This window comes from Sinocyclocheilus grahami, unplaced genomic scaffold (assembly GCF_001515645.1).
Source record: "Sinocyclocheilus grahami isolate Dianchi unplaced genomic scaffold, SAMN03320097.WGS_v1.1 scaffold1363.1, whole genome shotgun sequence".
Classification (NCBI taxonomy): Eukaryota; Metazoa; Chordata; class Actinopteri; order Cypriniformes; family Cyprinidae; genus Sinocyclocheilus; species Sinocyclocheilus grahami.
In genome coordinates, this window is record NW_015506542.1 from 141330 (window position 1) to 157852 (window position 16523).

The 16523-nt window shown below is 40.0% G+C and overlaps 2 protein-coding genes across 6 annotated transcripts in view; both read right to left on the reverse strand.

The window, feature by feature from the left end:
* Positions 1–11634, reverse strand: part of znf711 (zinc finger protein 711) — a 21461-nt gene extending 9827 nt beyond the window's left edge. Inside the window, exons 1-5 of one of the 3 annotated variants that reach the window (XM_016255719.1) lie at positions 11507–11634; positions 10288–10373; positions 9978–10075; positions 6113–6571; positions 5877–6035 (exon numbers count right to left, since the gene is read on the reverse strand). In XM_016255719.1, coding sequence (XP_016111205.1) covers positions 5877–6035; positions 6113–6571; positions 9978–10053 — 694 coding nt within the window. In that variant the 5' untranslated portion in view covers positions 10054–10075; positions 10288–10373; positions 11507–11634. Of the gene's footprint in view, positions 1–5876; positions 6036–6112; positions 6572–9956; positions 10076–10287; positions 10374–11502 lie in introns of those variants that run through there. The other 2 variants (XM_016255718.1, XM_016255720.1) reach the window with 2 other exon arrangements.
* A 305-nt stretch (positions 11635–11939) lies between these two features.
* LOC107569608 (SLAIN motif-containing protein-like) overlaps positions 11940–16523 on the reverse strand; it is a 19622-nt gene continuing 15038 nt past the window's right edge. For 2 of the 3 annotated variants that reach the window (XM_016255722.1, XM_016255725.1), the window contains exons 8-9: positions 12854–13124; positions 11940–12773 (exon numbers count right to left, since the gene is read on the reverse strand). In XM_016255722.1, the coding sequence (XP_016111208.1) occupies positions 12704–12773; positions 12854–13124 (341 nt within the window). In that variant the 3' untranslated portion in view covers positions 11940–12703. The remainder of the gene's footprint in view (positions 12774–12853; positions 13125–16523) is intronic. The other variant, XM_016255723.1, reaches the window with a different exon arrangement.

The following is a 16523-nucleotide window of genomic DNA, read 5'->3' on the forward strand; positions in this document are numbered from 1 at the left end:
TTGAATCCACAGGAGCGTCGAGAAAAACTAATTTCTCCCTGTCCCTGACACTCGATAGATTTAGCCACAGCGACCTCTCGCCCGCAATGGGAAGAGCCATGTTACGGCCGCAGCTTTGCACGGCGCCACATGAGGTGCGCAGTTTGAGATCCGTTATGTTGCAGTTCTCCTCCCAGACCGGATTTAGATTGCCGGCATTCAACTGAGTGCCCAGCTCCTCCAACAACTCGGCTTGATAGGCCATCGACAACGAAGTGACGTTAAGTTCCCGAACCGCCAATGCTGAGGATTTATACATTTTTTGGTACATGGAAGCGGTGAAGCATTCCATTTTCCCAGGGAGAGAGGGACTGGCAGATGAGAGAGTGGTTCGCCTGTTTGGATGCAGGTGGTGAGTAGGGGTTGCACCGACTAATCGACTAGTCGACTTCAATGCTCTGCCATGACACTTTAAGCTTGACGTCGACTAGTCGCTGGTCCTATAGAGGGCGCAACAGAATAAGAAATCTTTGAAGGACTTCCCCATTTACGCTCCGTTTCCAAACAGTTCAAATGACAAATAAATGCATACTCTGAAAGCGCTCCACAAGACGTGTGATTATATTACTGGATGCTCGAAATTGAACGGGAGAATGCACGTTTTAAACAGCTTATTGTACAGGTATATTAATCGCCGTTCTAATCTAATGCGCTGCTGCACTGTAACGCACACACATAGGCTACAGACAGTAGCGCGTACATCACGCGCACATAATCATTCAGCGCGGAAATGTATTGTCAACACTGTTCTGTGATTTCTCAATAAAATAGCTTAGAAACTAGGGCTGAACGATTTTGGAAAATAATCTAATTGCGATTTTTTTTTACCAATATTGTGATTTAATATGCAATTATTTTATTAAAGCATTTTATGTTCTGTATTATTCAACAAAGACAAGCTATAAATCATTGTATAGTATGCCCAACACACTATTAGATAGATTAAACATAAATGTTCTTTTCTGTAGGCCAGGCCTATATGTTACGATGAAATTAGGTGATGCATGAATTGATATGAATGACATTTTTATTTAACAACTACAATCACAGTACATTGACTGATTTGTTGAACTTCCAACCTTGTAAGCATGTAATAATTATGTTTAAATAAGCCTGGTGTAAACATTAATATGAAAGTCATATTAATACCAATAATATTAGTACCAAATAATTTCACTAAACATTATGAAAAATTTATACTTTTTTAATTTAAAAAGCCTACAGGGAAAAAAACACCTGCATCACTTGAAACATTTAAAAATAACATGGAGAGAATAACTGATTATTATTATTATTCTCTCTCTGTTATTTATAAATTTTTTGTGGGTTTCATGCTGTCCGCTAAGGCATAGGACACACACAGGCTTTCCTCCTCACCAACGACATTAAACACCGTGTCTACACCAGACACGAGCGGCAAAATACAGTAGAAACCATTATAATCAGTGACATTGTGTACACTGGATGCGACACGACAAGACAAAACCCAACATTAAACTGATGCCTTGTTCTATTTATGTCGTACTGACAAAGTTAAAATGATTTGCAACGGTTGCTTTGTCGCGTCCAGTGTAGAGCTGTTGCGGCGCGACAACTGTAGCGTCCGGTATAGACACGGTGAGTGAAGCCGAGAGCAAGATATGCCTCGTCATATTTTCTGCATTTAGCTTGTGAATGACCAGCACCTGCCTGGGTCTGTGCGACTTCATCTATGGCTTTTCTCTTCGCTTTCACTAACCGATCCATCTCCCATTCTAAGTTACGTCCTGTTTATCGTTTTATTTCTTTTCTTTTTCTGCTGATGGCCCGCGCTCGACTTGAAGCAGCGCTGCTTAGACCGATGGGTGTGTCATCAAAGTACTACGAGAGCTATAAGAGTCTGCGTCTGCGCTGGACGTCTCCTTATGCTTTCTCTCGCCGTACTTTGATGTCATACACTGATCGATCTTCAAGTCGAACACACCTCTTTACTCTCGCGTGTCACGTGACCGTGTAATCGCAGCCTCTGCGATTGAAAAATCGCGTTATTTCATACTGCGATATTATCGCAAATGCAATTAATCGTTCATCCCTTTATAGGAGCAACAGCCATGTGGGCAGTGCTGTGTCATATGCCATAGCTGTGCACAAGGTCACAGCTCCAGACTTATTTGTTCATTAATGACGTCATCAGCGACTAGTCGACTTCGACTCGACTTTCATCACATAAAAAATCAGAAGTCATTCAACACCTAGAGGTGAGCCACTGACTGCTCGACGGTGGGAGGGTTAGAGAGCCCAAGCCTTTCCATTTCACTCACATCGAGCAACGAGTATCCCTTGACGGGCACACGATGAGAAAAGGGTTTGTCCCACGATCGCTTCATCTCTGCTATACACGCCAGCAAAGTGGGAAACAGTTGTTAATGTCATCCTCTTCATCATCCGGCTCATCTCGGAGGAGGCGAGCTAACATCTCCTCATCCTCCTCCTCGTCTCCATCCACCTTCCGCAAGCAACTGCTGGTCGAAAAGCGGCGTAAACTCAGGGGATTTTGAATCCATAATATCCCCCCACGAAGAAAGATCCTGTGGGGGAGAGGGTTGGACCCCCTTTGTCGAAGGAGGGACAGAAGATAGAACCGGATCGTTTTTAGAAGATGCAGCCTTCTTTTCAAGATCCTGGCCGGCATTTCACAACTGTATGCGCAACTCTCCGCATCCGCCAGCGCGGCCTGAGCGTGCATAACACCCATGCACGCAATACACATCAGATGCGTATTCCTGCCCGAGATCATAAATCCACAAGCTGCCGGACAAGAGCGCGAAGGGGCATCCTTCCCTTTCTCCACTGCGACCTTGGACCCCAACATGGTGAGTAGAATGTACTGTAATTTTAGCTCGCCCTTAACGCGTTAGCTAGAAAAAATTCAGTAACGAGCAGAGAATCCACAACAGATTTTAACTGCACTACGTTCGGCAACGTCTACCTTGACGGTACGTTTGTGAACTGAAGCAGCGCAGAACAGGTGCTGAAGGAAAGTCTTCACGGGGAAGAGAACAAGAATGCCGTTTTTCGGGGTTCACAGCCATATACAGGTGCATCTCAATAAATTAGAATGTCATGGAAAAGTTCATTTATTTCAGTAATTCAACTCAAATTGTGAAACTCGTGTATTAAATAAATTCAATGCACACAGACTGAAGTAGTTTAAGTCTTTAGTTCTTTTAATTGTGATGATTTTGGCTCACATTTAACAAAAACCCACCAATTCACTATCTCAACAAATTAGAATACTTCATAAGACCAATAAAAAAAACATTTTTAGTGAATCGTTGGCCTTCTGGAAAGGATGTTCAACTGTGTGCACTGAATTTATTTAATACACGAGTTTCACAATTTGAGTTGAATTACTGAAATAAATGAACTTTTCCACAACATTCTAATTTATTGAGATACACCTGTATATAGGTAGGGGGTGGGCTCCTTGTCATAGCTGTAATTGGTCCGTCCTTCGGACAGACGTGGTGTAATTGGTGCTTCCATAGTCTATCACGCCTAGGGGCATTTCACATAGTGAGATACAGAGCGAAATCTTATTTGAAAGAGAACAGCGTTTTCTTTTGTACATAAAGACTTTATACAGTTATTTTATAAGAACAGGGAAAGCATTGGAAATCTGTAAACCAGCATATTGTGTTCTTATTAAGCAAGCGATCAGACGAGCCAAAGAAAACCCCCGACAGCATTTCACATTAACAACGTTGATTTTAAAATTAAATTACAGTCAATAGCCACTCTCAAACCTCAAAAATCAAATCTGGATCTGCACAGAAACAAATTCCACTGTTTTAAATCTGCTTTTTAATCATCTTCATGATGACGAATGCTTTTTTAAACCATAATTTCGAGACAACGCTACACTGCAACATCACATGAGAGTACCTGCAATAGAGATGGTTGTCAAATTACTATTGTGTGTGTGTGTGTGTGTCTACTAGGGTTGTGACGGTGAGGAGATTTTCCCACCGGTTAAACGACGTGTGACAACACCAGTAATACTGGTATTACCGGGGGGTGGGGTTCGTTGGGTTTTCCCTCTTTTCCTCATTTTCCTTTGTTTTTAAATTGCATTTTACTTTCACTTTTGAATTAGCGGCAATTGGACACCATCACGGCCTCTGGCATCGTCCGCTTCAATTGCTTGAATGGACAACAACAAAACAGCACAACAATAAACTCACTTATATCAAACATGAACTTCTGTTAACAAACCGAATACCGACTTTCGCAGCAAGCCTAGTGTCAACTAGTATTCATGGTGGTTTTATTTTTTTTCAAATTCTGTTTACATTTTTCTGGACTCCGTTTTAATGGTTAAATTTAAAAACATGAATACAAAACATGGTTAATCAATTGAAATCATGAAACTTACACACTTAACAGCAATTTATAAAAATGTTATAGAAAATACATTTTTAAGTCTCAAATTTAGTTTTATTTTAACCAAATTTTTTTCCATTAATTTTATGGATTCCATTTGAATGGTTTCATTAAATTTTCATAATCAAAAGCATCTCTAATTAACTGATTTTATTTTTTTTATTTTAAAAATTTCTTCTTTTTTTAGAAATACTGTAGTGTATTTACATTGTTCTGGTAAATAAACTCGGGTAAATAATTTTTCTGGTAAATATTCCTAAAAGAATAAAGTTTTAATAATAATTGTATAATTATTAGTAGTAATAGTACTTTCATTACATTAAGTAATATATTTCTGTCACAGTTTCTTCAAGTCAAACCAAACATTTATTTTGACAGGTTGCTGTGAAGACCTTTAAATTTCTGTTTGTATATGCTCGTTCAGCAGGGAGATGGTGCTGTCACAGGTGCATGGTGGGGGCTTGTAGTCCGTAATGGTCTGTATCCCCTGCCACAGGCTCCGAGTGTCTCTGCTGTCGCTGAAACGATGGGCTATCCTCGTTTTGCAAACTGCAAACTCACAGGAAATGGACTTCCGCTGTGGGCAAGATGCAGCAGTGGGGGTCGGTGATGGAGTGGGCCTCCGGAGCAGACCGAGATCCCGCAGCTCTTCGGCGTGCGCAGTTTAACTCTAAAAATGTGGCTCTGCCGACATCGAGCAGAAATATATGATAATATGATATGATATGATATGATGATAGTTTTTCCCAAATAAAAGAGTAAAAGGCTCATGAAGTGTCTCAGAGCAGTTCACGAGTTCGTTCTGCTGATAATAAAGCGGGATAAATGGTGTGCGTATATGGCGTGCTGTCCGGGGAGAGGGTATTTTGCCCGGACCCATTGGGCCCTAATTATGATGCTTCAGATTCTAGAGAGCATTTAATTGGACAGAAATTCTGATGAGAAGCTCAAGTGCAGAATCTTGCCATTTCGAATCAATTAGATCCTCAACAGATCTCAATTTAGCATAAGGTTCCACAGGCATCCTAGCAGAATACCCACCGGTGTAGCACAACATATGAATGTGTTTAACAACGTTTGACACCCAGGAAATATCCAAGGACTTTTTGTCTTAATTTTGACATCAACATTACTTGAACTTTATTTGACTCAAGCATCTAAATACTTCTTGTGGCCCTTGTATGTATTTCTCACCCCGAGAAACCTCAACAGCTCTACTTGGACTGGTTTCTGATATGGCTCAGGTCTGCACTCGGTGTAGATATAAGGGATTTTTTGCCCATTTTAGCATTCACACCAAGAACTTTTTCCTGTTGATGTGTCTTTCAAAAAACCTTACAAGCATCAATAATAGTGATTGCACGAGTAGCAGTATGCAATCAGCTTGAGGCAAATATGTGAAATGTGTTTCTTACCTATTTCCACATCTTCATCTCCATCTGCCTTAAAGATGTAAACTTTAATGACCTCAGAGCTGAACTCATCCTCTTTGGAGCCGTCGTCGTCTTGGACCATATCTGCACTGATCTTTAAAGGCGTGCCTCCAATGTCTAGCTTTTCCCCGACCTCATCCACTGCAAAGAAGCCACACATCAAACATTGCTGCGGATCCGATCAATCCATCCATCAATCCGAGTAACTGCAAACTCACGGGAAATCATGAGGTAGTCCTCCGAAGTGCTCTTCACATCCTCCTCCTCATCGTCCGCTTTAATGCTGACGTCGGATGGCATGGTGTCGTGCGTCTCCGTGTCCATCACCATGACCTCTGCGGACACCAGCTCATGGTCCAGCGGGCTCTGATCGTGAGGCGACATGAGCTCAGCCACAAACACCTGATCGGGCACAGTCTCTACGATCAGGTCAGCCGTGCCTTCCAGAGCCTCTTGGATGGCCACCTCGGCCCCCAGGATGGACTCGGCCATGATCACGCCCTCTGTGGTGATGACGTCCTCGTGACAGATGTCAGGCCCTTCCACCACCTCAGCCTCCAGGCCAGTCTCCAACATGATACCCTCGTCTGTCACCACATCGGACACCATCACGGCCTCTGGCACCGACACCACAATGTGCTCGCCGTCAATGTGGGCCATGCCTCCCATCCCTGCAACTGCACAAAGGGCTGCATCAAAATAAATGTCTGCATGTACATGAGACTTGCAAAGTCTTTATTGGGGTATTTTTTCCATTAGAGCTTTAGTTCACCTTAAAAAGGAAAGTTATGTCATAATTGACTCACACTTGTGTCGTTCCAAACCCATAAGATCTTAAATGAAGATATTTTTAATGAAAGCCGAGAGATTTCTGAAAGTAAAGGTAACCAAATCTTTAAAGCTGCAGTATGTAATATTGACAGCTAGTGGTTGAAATCCCTCTAAAACGGCACAACTGTACAGTAAAAAATAATAAAAAATAAAGTGAGTGATGTTACATTTGTTTAAAAGAAAAACAACAACATTATGTTACAATATCACATTTTACTGTCTGATTATGTAATCTATTTGGAGAGAAAAAGTATTGTTGGTCGCACACTCCAAATCCCGAGCAGTTATTGACACACAGGGTGACATGATAATGCCGTGCCATGCAAAGGAGCGGTAAAAACCTGATCGATCTGTGTATTTATTTATTTTTCTGGTGCAGGCGCCACGTGCCGCCGAGCGGTTGCACATGCCTAAATCCGCCACTGCTCCCACCCCTCCTCCTCAGACTTGACGCTTCCTCGGGTTGCCAGATTGAAAACACACAACATGAACGAGCTTTACCTTGTAAGTTTATGAGTTGATTTTTCCACATTTTAATATGCCTTTGTTCATAGGGATTTTTAGATGGACACCGAGGCGTTTCAGGACGGGTAGAATCTGCGATCTCTAAACCAGTTTGTTTGCGGACTTCCATGGCTGCAGTACACTGTGTTTTCCACTGGCAACCCAGTGCATTGAATCACTATTGGGTGAACTGGCAGTGGGCGGAGTCACACAGACCAAAACAAAAACAGACAAACAGACACACATTTCAAAGCAGAATAAATGGCTGTAGTGTTGTGTTTTAGAGAAACAAGTATGTGCATTTAGCATGTTTCCTAAATATCTGCAAACATATTATGGTATTTTTATGCCTTAGTGCAGTCAAAAAATTACATACAGCACCTTTAATGACCCCAAAAAATCATACAGGTGTCATAAAATGAGTCCATACGAACTGAGCCGATTTATCCAAGACTTGTGAAGAAACACGATAGCTTTATAGGATGAACAGATTTGGTTACCTGGGGCGGGTACCATGAAGCCGGAATAGCTGCTAGCCAGGTAAGTTTCAGTTTAGTTTGCACCAATCCTGGGTTTTAGGTACCATGAAAGTGGCTTGGCTTTTAGCGGCGTTCATTGCCATAGTAACTTACACTCCACAGCTAACCCTGCTCCAGGGCAGGTCATTTTCTGGGTAAGACATCTCAAACTGAAATTGAACCAATCAGATGTGAGCAAAGTGACACATCTCTGACACAAGTCACTCCCCCAGTTTCTCGTCTTCCAAATTAAAGGTCACTATAAAGTAAACAAAACAAAAAAAGGTCCCACTTTATATTAAGTGGCCTTAACTACTATGTACTTCCATTTAAATTGATAATTCGGTAAAATGCACTTGTGTACATGCATGTTTTTACATTATACTTTTATTTTAAAAATACCTGCATGTAATTACGTCTGTAATTAATTTCTGTAATTACATTTATAATTACACTGTTGACCCACCCTTAAACCTACCCATACCACCAAACCTGTCCCTAACCTTACCCGTTTCCCACTTCAATAGCTGCAAAAGAGTTTTTGCAATACAATATGAACACAGTAAGTACACTGTACTTATTTTATGTAAGTATATATTAGTTATTGCCACTTAATATAAAGTGGGACCAAAAAATAATAATAAATACAAATTTCCAATAAAACTGTCTGGCTTTAATGATAATCACTTAGAATTGTTTTATATGATTTATATTGTTATTAATCTATTACACACATGCAATTTTAGTTTAATGATTATTATTAAGCATTTATTTTAAACGAATATTAATATATGCAGGTCATATGTAATATACATAAGCTGTAGAATCAATAGATAACACTTTATAAATGACTACATGTGACCTAACATGTTCGAGTCTCTATCACTATATATTATCAACTCTATAAAGTTTCACTTGTGACTGCACTGATACAGCAAGATCATTTCTTTTTTTTTTGTGCTCTTTCATGAACAAGTGCTTTCTTCAGTGCAAATGCATCTAAATTCCTCATTCTTCAATGTCTTAACCTTCAGAAAGAGAGTTATGAATCTCGCTGGCTCTCTCGCGAGAAGTGAATCACACTTGCTCTGTGTCGCAAGGCGTGTGATTGGCTGTTAACCGCTGATGTCACACATTCGTGAGCACATGCTCCATAAACTCAGGATCAAAGCCAGAGTTGACAGAGAACGCTGATGATCAGCATCATGGAACCATCAAAGCCGGATTGGAGTGGTTTGGTTTCGTCAAACCTGAAACTAGTCCTGTAAATCTGAATTTGAACTACCATCACGGTACAGGCCCCTGGATTTGAATGGAGACAGAAACATCTCGGGCTGAGATGCAAACTCATCAGCAGTGATAAACACTATTATTATAACTCTACATTAAAATCACTTTAATGAAGATCATTTCTCATTTTCAAAACATGTCACGCTTAAGTGGAAGATTTCTGTCACCTGGTGGAAAACAAACACTTTGACCTGAAATTACCACTATAACCAGTAGATGGCAGCAGAGGATCACTCATTCTCTCATTTGCCATTTCCACTCGCTAATTTAGTTCTTTTCACATGTTTTGATTTTGGATCTATTATAAAATGACTATTGTAACGCATTCTAGTCAATCATAGCAAATCTTCATCGATCATAGCAATTTCAGAAGTGACTCACAGAGCAATTTAGCGGATATAAAATGTGTTTGTTATTAAGATCATTGTCAACCAGAACACACACACACACACACAGTCGCCTCTGAGTGTGTACAGAATTGAGTTGGCACTACTGGTACCGTAATCCCCCTCCCATTGTTAAAACTCATCAGATCTACACAAATCACATAAATCTTGGATTCAAAACGGTGAATTTAGCCGAAAGGTGACAAGTTTGCATTCCTGTCAGGTTTCATTAAAAATACATTGTGTTATGAAAGACTTATTAGTTTGGAACGACATTTTTGGCTGAGCTAATCCTTAAAGTGACGACCAATATGTGTGCCTATGTCCACACAATGAGAGCAAAATCAGATGTACATAAAATTGCTGAAATCAAATGAACTATTTATTCACATACATCAAAATACAAACTGCATTGTCCATTGGCAGCCATTTGAAGTTGAAAAACTTTCATTATAAAAAAACAAAAAAAAACTAAATCATATTTAATGTGATAACCTAAAACTGAGCAAATATCGACTAATTTATTGACTCACTATTTCAGTGACGTTCCTTACCAAAATCTGGCATTATCATTGTATGGGGCATTTTTAAATCCTTGTGAAGCTCCAGGATCCCTCCACCTTGATCCATTATCTGTGACTGTTCCACAACACTGTAAAAAAAAGACAAATAATTCAAATAAATGAAGGACTGCTGTGTGAGGAATGTGGTGAAAGTATTTGATATAAATAAAATCCATCACACTGATTTAATATGAACACTCATTAAACAATCCGTTAATAATCAATCATATTTATTTCTCTTCCATTCAAATTACAGGCATGTGGCTACGAGAGCAAACGCTTGTATTGCTATTTAACAAACCTTCACATTTGACAGTAGTTCCCTTCATGTAGAAGCATCGCAAACATTAAGCAAATCTGTGAATCTGGCATCTGGGAGGAAAGTGTCTGAAAGAAACGGAGACGTTATGTTTATGTAGAGACTACCTTAGTGAGATTCTCGCTTGTTTCCAAATATAAAAAATTAAATCCTAAAACACAGATCAATGCATACAAACAAGCAGCAAAAGTGAACTGTAGTTTATGAATGTATACATACAAGTGTGATACAGATGGTCATTTATAACGTTCATGTCACAATGAAATCTTACCATTACAATAATGCACTTTTAATAAACGTTATGTATAAATGCAGTAAAATAACAACTACATTAATAAGAGTAAGGCGGTTGGTCATAATGATATATGGTTAATACTTGAGCAATAACAACTTGAGAAATATAACAATACTATAAAGGGGATTTAAATAAGTTTAGAGTCCCTGAAAAGGCGAACTGTAACGTAATATTTTTCAAAAAAATGTGTACAGTCTGAGAAAGTGGTGGAGTCGCTGTCAGAGTGATTGTGATTATGTAAACTAGTCAAAGCACACCGGTGGCGAACTTGTAAACCCTACTACGACAAAGGCTCGACTCATGAATATTAATTACGTTACGTGCCCTTACGAACCACGAAACGTTAGCACGACCTTATTAATATTCAAGAAGTCAGCCTTCGCCATAGTGGGCTTCGTAACTGAGCTTATAACCGGTCCGTGCGTGACTGAGTTCATCGAAACAAATTTACTATCGTTGAATCGACTCAATACCATTTAAAACATATACAAAATACAATATCACGTTGAAAAATCCACTTTAATATAGCCGAAGAAATCGGCTGATACGCAGTTATAGGCTTGCGCAAATGCACCATCTTGCCCTCCGCCATTACACGACATGCTAAACGGCTAATAGCATTAGCTAACGAATATATCAGCACGTAAATGAGTACAACACAACAACAGCGCGAAGCCCAGACGCATGGTCTGCATTTACTTCGGACAGGACTGATTTTTGCGCCAAAGGCGCCTCATGCTCGCTGTAGAGACTCGCTTTACGCGTGTTCCCGCTAGCTGCGGCGCACACTGGGCGCTTCCTCGCGCTTGAGCGCAACACAAGGCTCAGCCAGGCCCACGCAGGCCGACTGGGCCGACGGCGAGCATTTCACAGACACGCCGCACAAAACCAAAAGGCTTTACCTACTCCGGGACAGCCTTCGGAGCGTTGAAGAGTTTCGGATCCCCTCGAATCTGTCGTAATTTATTATTGTTAATTTTCCAACGGTAGCGCTACTGCGGCCTGTACATTGAGGATCCCCGAACGCTCTTTTCCAGGCCTGAGCCAATCACGGCCCTCGATTCGCTGCCTCAGCCAATCAGACTACGCGTTCCAAAGACTCAGCCAATCAGAATGTCCGTTGACAACAGCGGAGGGAGGGGCAGAGCGAACGCGCGGCACGCTTTACGTCACCTCATAAGATAACATGTTATGAATGAAAGTTGCACGTTCAAACAAAACACATGCTGTATACTGCAAATGTATTTTGGCTAGTTTTGATACATAATAAAGCAGTTTCTAATGTGTTGCTGTAACTTGCCAAGCAAAGGAGGAACCCTGCAATGAATAAAACGACTGGTTTATTGCTGAAATTGATTTATTGATTTTCTGAGGCACTCCATTATCATTGCATACTCAGAGATTTCAACTTTTACCGGCTTAGTGAATATTTAACCCTAGACTACACAGGCATCAAAATGCATATTCAAACTTCCAGATGGAGTGAAAGTGTAGTAGCTTCACCTTCAAGCACTCTGACTTAAGGAGGAACAGTGTTGCAGTAGTAATGCACCTTGGCACATTGCTGTGATCTCAATTCAAATATAAAAATTAAAAGTATTTTCTTCTCCTCCGTGGTCATTTTTCATGAAAACTATTTTCAATATTGCTGTGTTTTGTCCTAACGATACAAAACAGACAAACGTCTTGCTTTACAGAATACGATTCCTTCATCAGATTAAAAAAAATCTCACATTTTTTCACAAATAAAAATCATATATCCTTCATTTCTAAAAATAGATAAACATGCAAAATCAACAGCGGGTTACACCACAGCATTTAGGAATTAAATTCCACACGTTTCACAAAAACTAATTTACAGGACATCAAACCTTTTTCATTATTCAAGCTCTCATATTTTTTCCATACATCCCCCATTCTCAAGAAAATAAAAGTATATTGATATTTGAAAATCAAGCAAAGGTAACAATTTGTTGTAGTCTCTGAATGCAAACAGTGTCTGATCCATTGTGGATTCGATCAAACTCTTGTTTTAGGGACTCTGTGCTGATTTTTCTCTGCCATGTCATTAGCGGCTGGAAAACCGCCGCAGCTCTCAGGGCTTCAGTAACAACCATCTTTCCAGGATTCATCAGCGATAGGAGCGCACGGTTTGGTCATTCCCAGAGATCTGCTATGGAGGAAAACAACCTCAATTCCAAAGAGCTTTCACAATGGCTATGACAGCAGTGTATTTGGCTGATCTTGACTCACCTCCTGGGTGTCTGTGGAAGTCTGCCTCTGGAGGAAGGTGAAGAGGGTGTCATGCCTCTTCCTGGAGTCTGACGGGCGACAGCAGCAGAGTATGACGCCCCATTGTTGGGACCGGGCGACTGCACCCTCCTCATCCCTCCCTGGGCACTCGCTGGCCCTTTGGCGTGCTGTCGCACAGCAGACATAGAGCTGACGGGACTCAGGGCTTTCATGGGAGCCCGCAGATAGAGAGGGGACTGGCTGTCACCCCTCATCCTCGCAGATGATACACCTACAATAGCAGCCAATCACAAACACTCCTGTAAACCCCCATCAATATTGAAAATATACAGGAGGATGCATTTATCCAACAGTCTAAATTTTACAAAAAGTGTAAGAAAGGCTTTCAGTTTCCAAAATGATTTATAAAATGTCCTTATGCATAAAAAAATATTCCTGAATGCATCCCTGTTTTGCAGTTGCTTTTTTTTGCAATTTATCTTAAATTTGAGCGCATACATCTACAGAACGCCCACAAAATCCCTTACGGTTCAGAAGAACAGCACTGGACGCTAGGCATGGTCAACATGTGTGACCCTGCCTGTGAAAACCAAGCTAAAGTCATGTTTTTAGTGTGTGATTTACTGTTTTCTACATACAATCATCCTTCATAAAGATGTAGAACATTCTGAGGAAATCTAACCTTTATATCTTTAATATTGACTGAGTAAGGCCATGTCAAAAAATTGAAATCATAGTGAAATTAATGGTTGAAATCAAACTTTGATGCTTGTTATCTCCTAATTAGATTGAGACTTTAGCCTGGATTTCACAGAGAGGGTCACGTGTGTGAGAGATATTCCAGGAATCCATCAATATAATGAACTAATTCTTCAGTGGCGTAATCATGACAAAGCAGTTAATATGATGCTCATTTGTGCCTTTAAAGGAACACTCCACTATTTTTGAAAATAGGCTCATTTTCCAACTCCCCTAGAGTTAAACAGTTGAGTTTTACCGTTTTTGAATCCATTCAGCCGATCTCCAGGTCTGGCGGTAGCACTTTTAGCTGTAGCTTAGCATAGATCATTGAATCTGATTAGACCATTAGCATCTCGCTCAAAAATGACCAAATAGTTTCTATATTTTTCCTATTTAAAACTTGACTCTTCTGTAGTTACATCATGTACTAAGACCGACGGAAAATGAAAAGTTATGATTTTCTTGGCCGATATGGCTAGAAACTATACTCTCATTCTGGCGTAATAATCAAGGAACTTTGCTGCTGTACCATGGGTGCAGCAGGCGCACTAATATTACGCAGCGCCTGAAAATAGGCTAACTTCTGTCAACATAACCAACGTGACCACCTGCTTGCACAGGGAGCGTGCTGGGGACTATTTTGCTGAGGCGCTGCGTCATATCATCGAGTCAAGTTTTAAATAGGAAAAATATAGAAACTCTTTGGTCATTTTTGAGCAAGATGCTAACGGTCTAATCAGATTCAATAATCTATGCTAAGCTACAGCTAAAAGTGCTACCGCCAGACCCGGAGATCAGCTGAATGGATTCGAAAACGGTAAAACTCAAATGTTTAACTCTAGGGGAGTTGGAAAATGAGCCTATTTTCAAAAATTGTGGAGTGTTCCTTTAATAAATGCATATTGAACATAATTCTCTATATTGACATTTCAATAATGTTGCATTATTTTAATTTACTGGTATGAGTGCAAAAAGTTTGTGTGCATGCTCTTCAGTTGGCATTCACAGAACATTTTCACATCAGTTTTTCCCTGAATAAATCCTGATTTGTTCCTCACTTTTCAAACTTTTCAAATCAAATCCGATCGTATGTGCTTTTTATAAACGAGGCCCCTGGATCTCACAGAGAAACACCAAGCTGGAGAATAGATTCGAAAACGGTAAAACTCAAATGTTTAACTCTAGGGGAGTTGGAAAATGAGCCTATTTTCAAAAATTGTGGAGTGTTCCTTTAATAAATGCATATTGAACATAATTCTCTATATTGACATTTCAATAATGTTGCATTATTTTAATTTACTGGTATGAGTGCAAAAAGTTTGTGTGCATGCTCTTCAGTTGGCATTCACAGAACATTTTCACATCAGTTTTTCCCTGAATAAATCCTGATTTGTTCCTCACTTTTGACATAGGATGGAATTTAGTATCAAATCCGATCGTATGTGCTTTTTATAAACGAGGCCCCTGGATCTCACAGAGAAACACCAAGCTGGAGAATGTCTTGGTTGAGGCGAAACGCTCAGGAAAAGCTGGATGCCATCTGATGAACAAGCTTCTGTCCAAGGAAACCGTCTCAAAGCGAGTGACTGAAGAAGAAGACACTCCCTGAGAAAAACCTCCAGGAAAGACTGGTGTGTGTAAAAGATCTTATTCACCGCTCTCACAACAGGGCACTCAATCAGGCTGGGAAACACAAGACGCAGCGGCCCCAGGATATCCAGGATGAAAGACTCAACACTAGATGGACTCTTTTAGGGTGCAGTGAGGAGATCAGAGCCTAAATACTGTGTACAGTAACACTGCATGCAGTCATGTTGTTTGGTTCTAAATTCCCAAAGGACACAAGTTGGTTGTAGGCCGAAACTAACCCACATAACCATTAGTAATTAGATGAAATCAAACTACAACTCACTGGGCAGCGGCCAAGCTGTTGTTGCGTGCTGCAGGGATGACGCATTTTTGCAAAAACCTGGAAATGAGTTCAGTATTTTAGCACTTGCGGTCCCATCGTCCTGAATTCAGTGGGTTTTTGAATGTTAAAGGTCTGTGGTGAACACAAGCTCAAGATGTTTTTGCATTTTATTTTATGGCATGAAGGTACATCAGTAACACCCTTTTTTTTTTTACACAAATGTATGCTAGTGTACACACATAAAAAAATTAAGTATGCTTAATGCTGGTGACACTAAAGTCTTGTGACCGTGGTGTTCGTTTATAGCCTACATTTAGCATTTTTACTTCCGGCAGTTGTACTTAGGCTACTAAATTCATAAAAGTTGTGCTCATTTTTGAAGATTATGATGAACGTGTGTGAATTAGAAACTCTCTCACAGTGCTTATTTTCTGCAATAATCCAGAAGCCAATGGAAAAATCCTTTCGGGTTTTTTTTTGTTTTGTTTTTTTGAGTCGAGGGAACCAGGATGATGCTAGTCTAAGTCTCACACATCACAGGACGGTTTGCTGAATGACTGATGCATAAGGAACACAAAATGGGAAATGATTTCGAAGTCATCATCTGGTTGGTTGAATTCTACAGGATTTCTGGGATACGTGTGCGTCGCTTTCTTTAACAGTCCGACTTGAAACAAAGCCAAACCCCTTCACAGAAGAAGAAAGCCATCATGTTTACGAATCTGACAATGAGAGCTGATCAGGTTTAACTAGGGCTGGACAATAATTCAATATCAATATGTATCGCGATATAATTATTTTCAATAACGGTGATTTGATTTTTAAACACCAAAGATCCAAAGATCAGCATTTATCTGAAATAAAATGTTTTTGTAACATTATACACTATACCATTCAAAAGCTTGGAGTCAGTATGATTTCTTTTTCTGGAAAGAAATTATAGAAATTAATAGTTTTATTTAGTAAGGATGCTTTAAATTGATAAAGTGATGATAAAGACATTTATAATGTTACAAA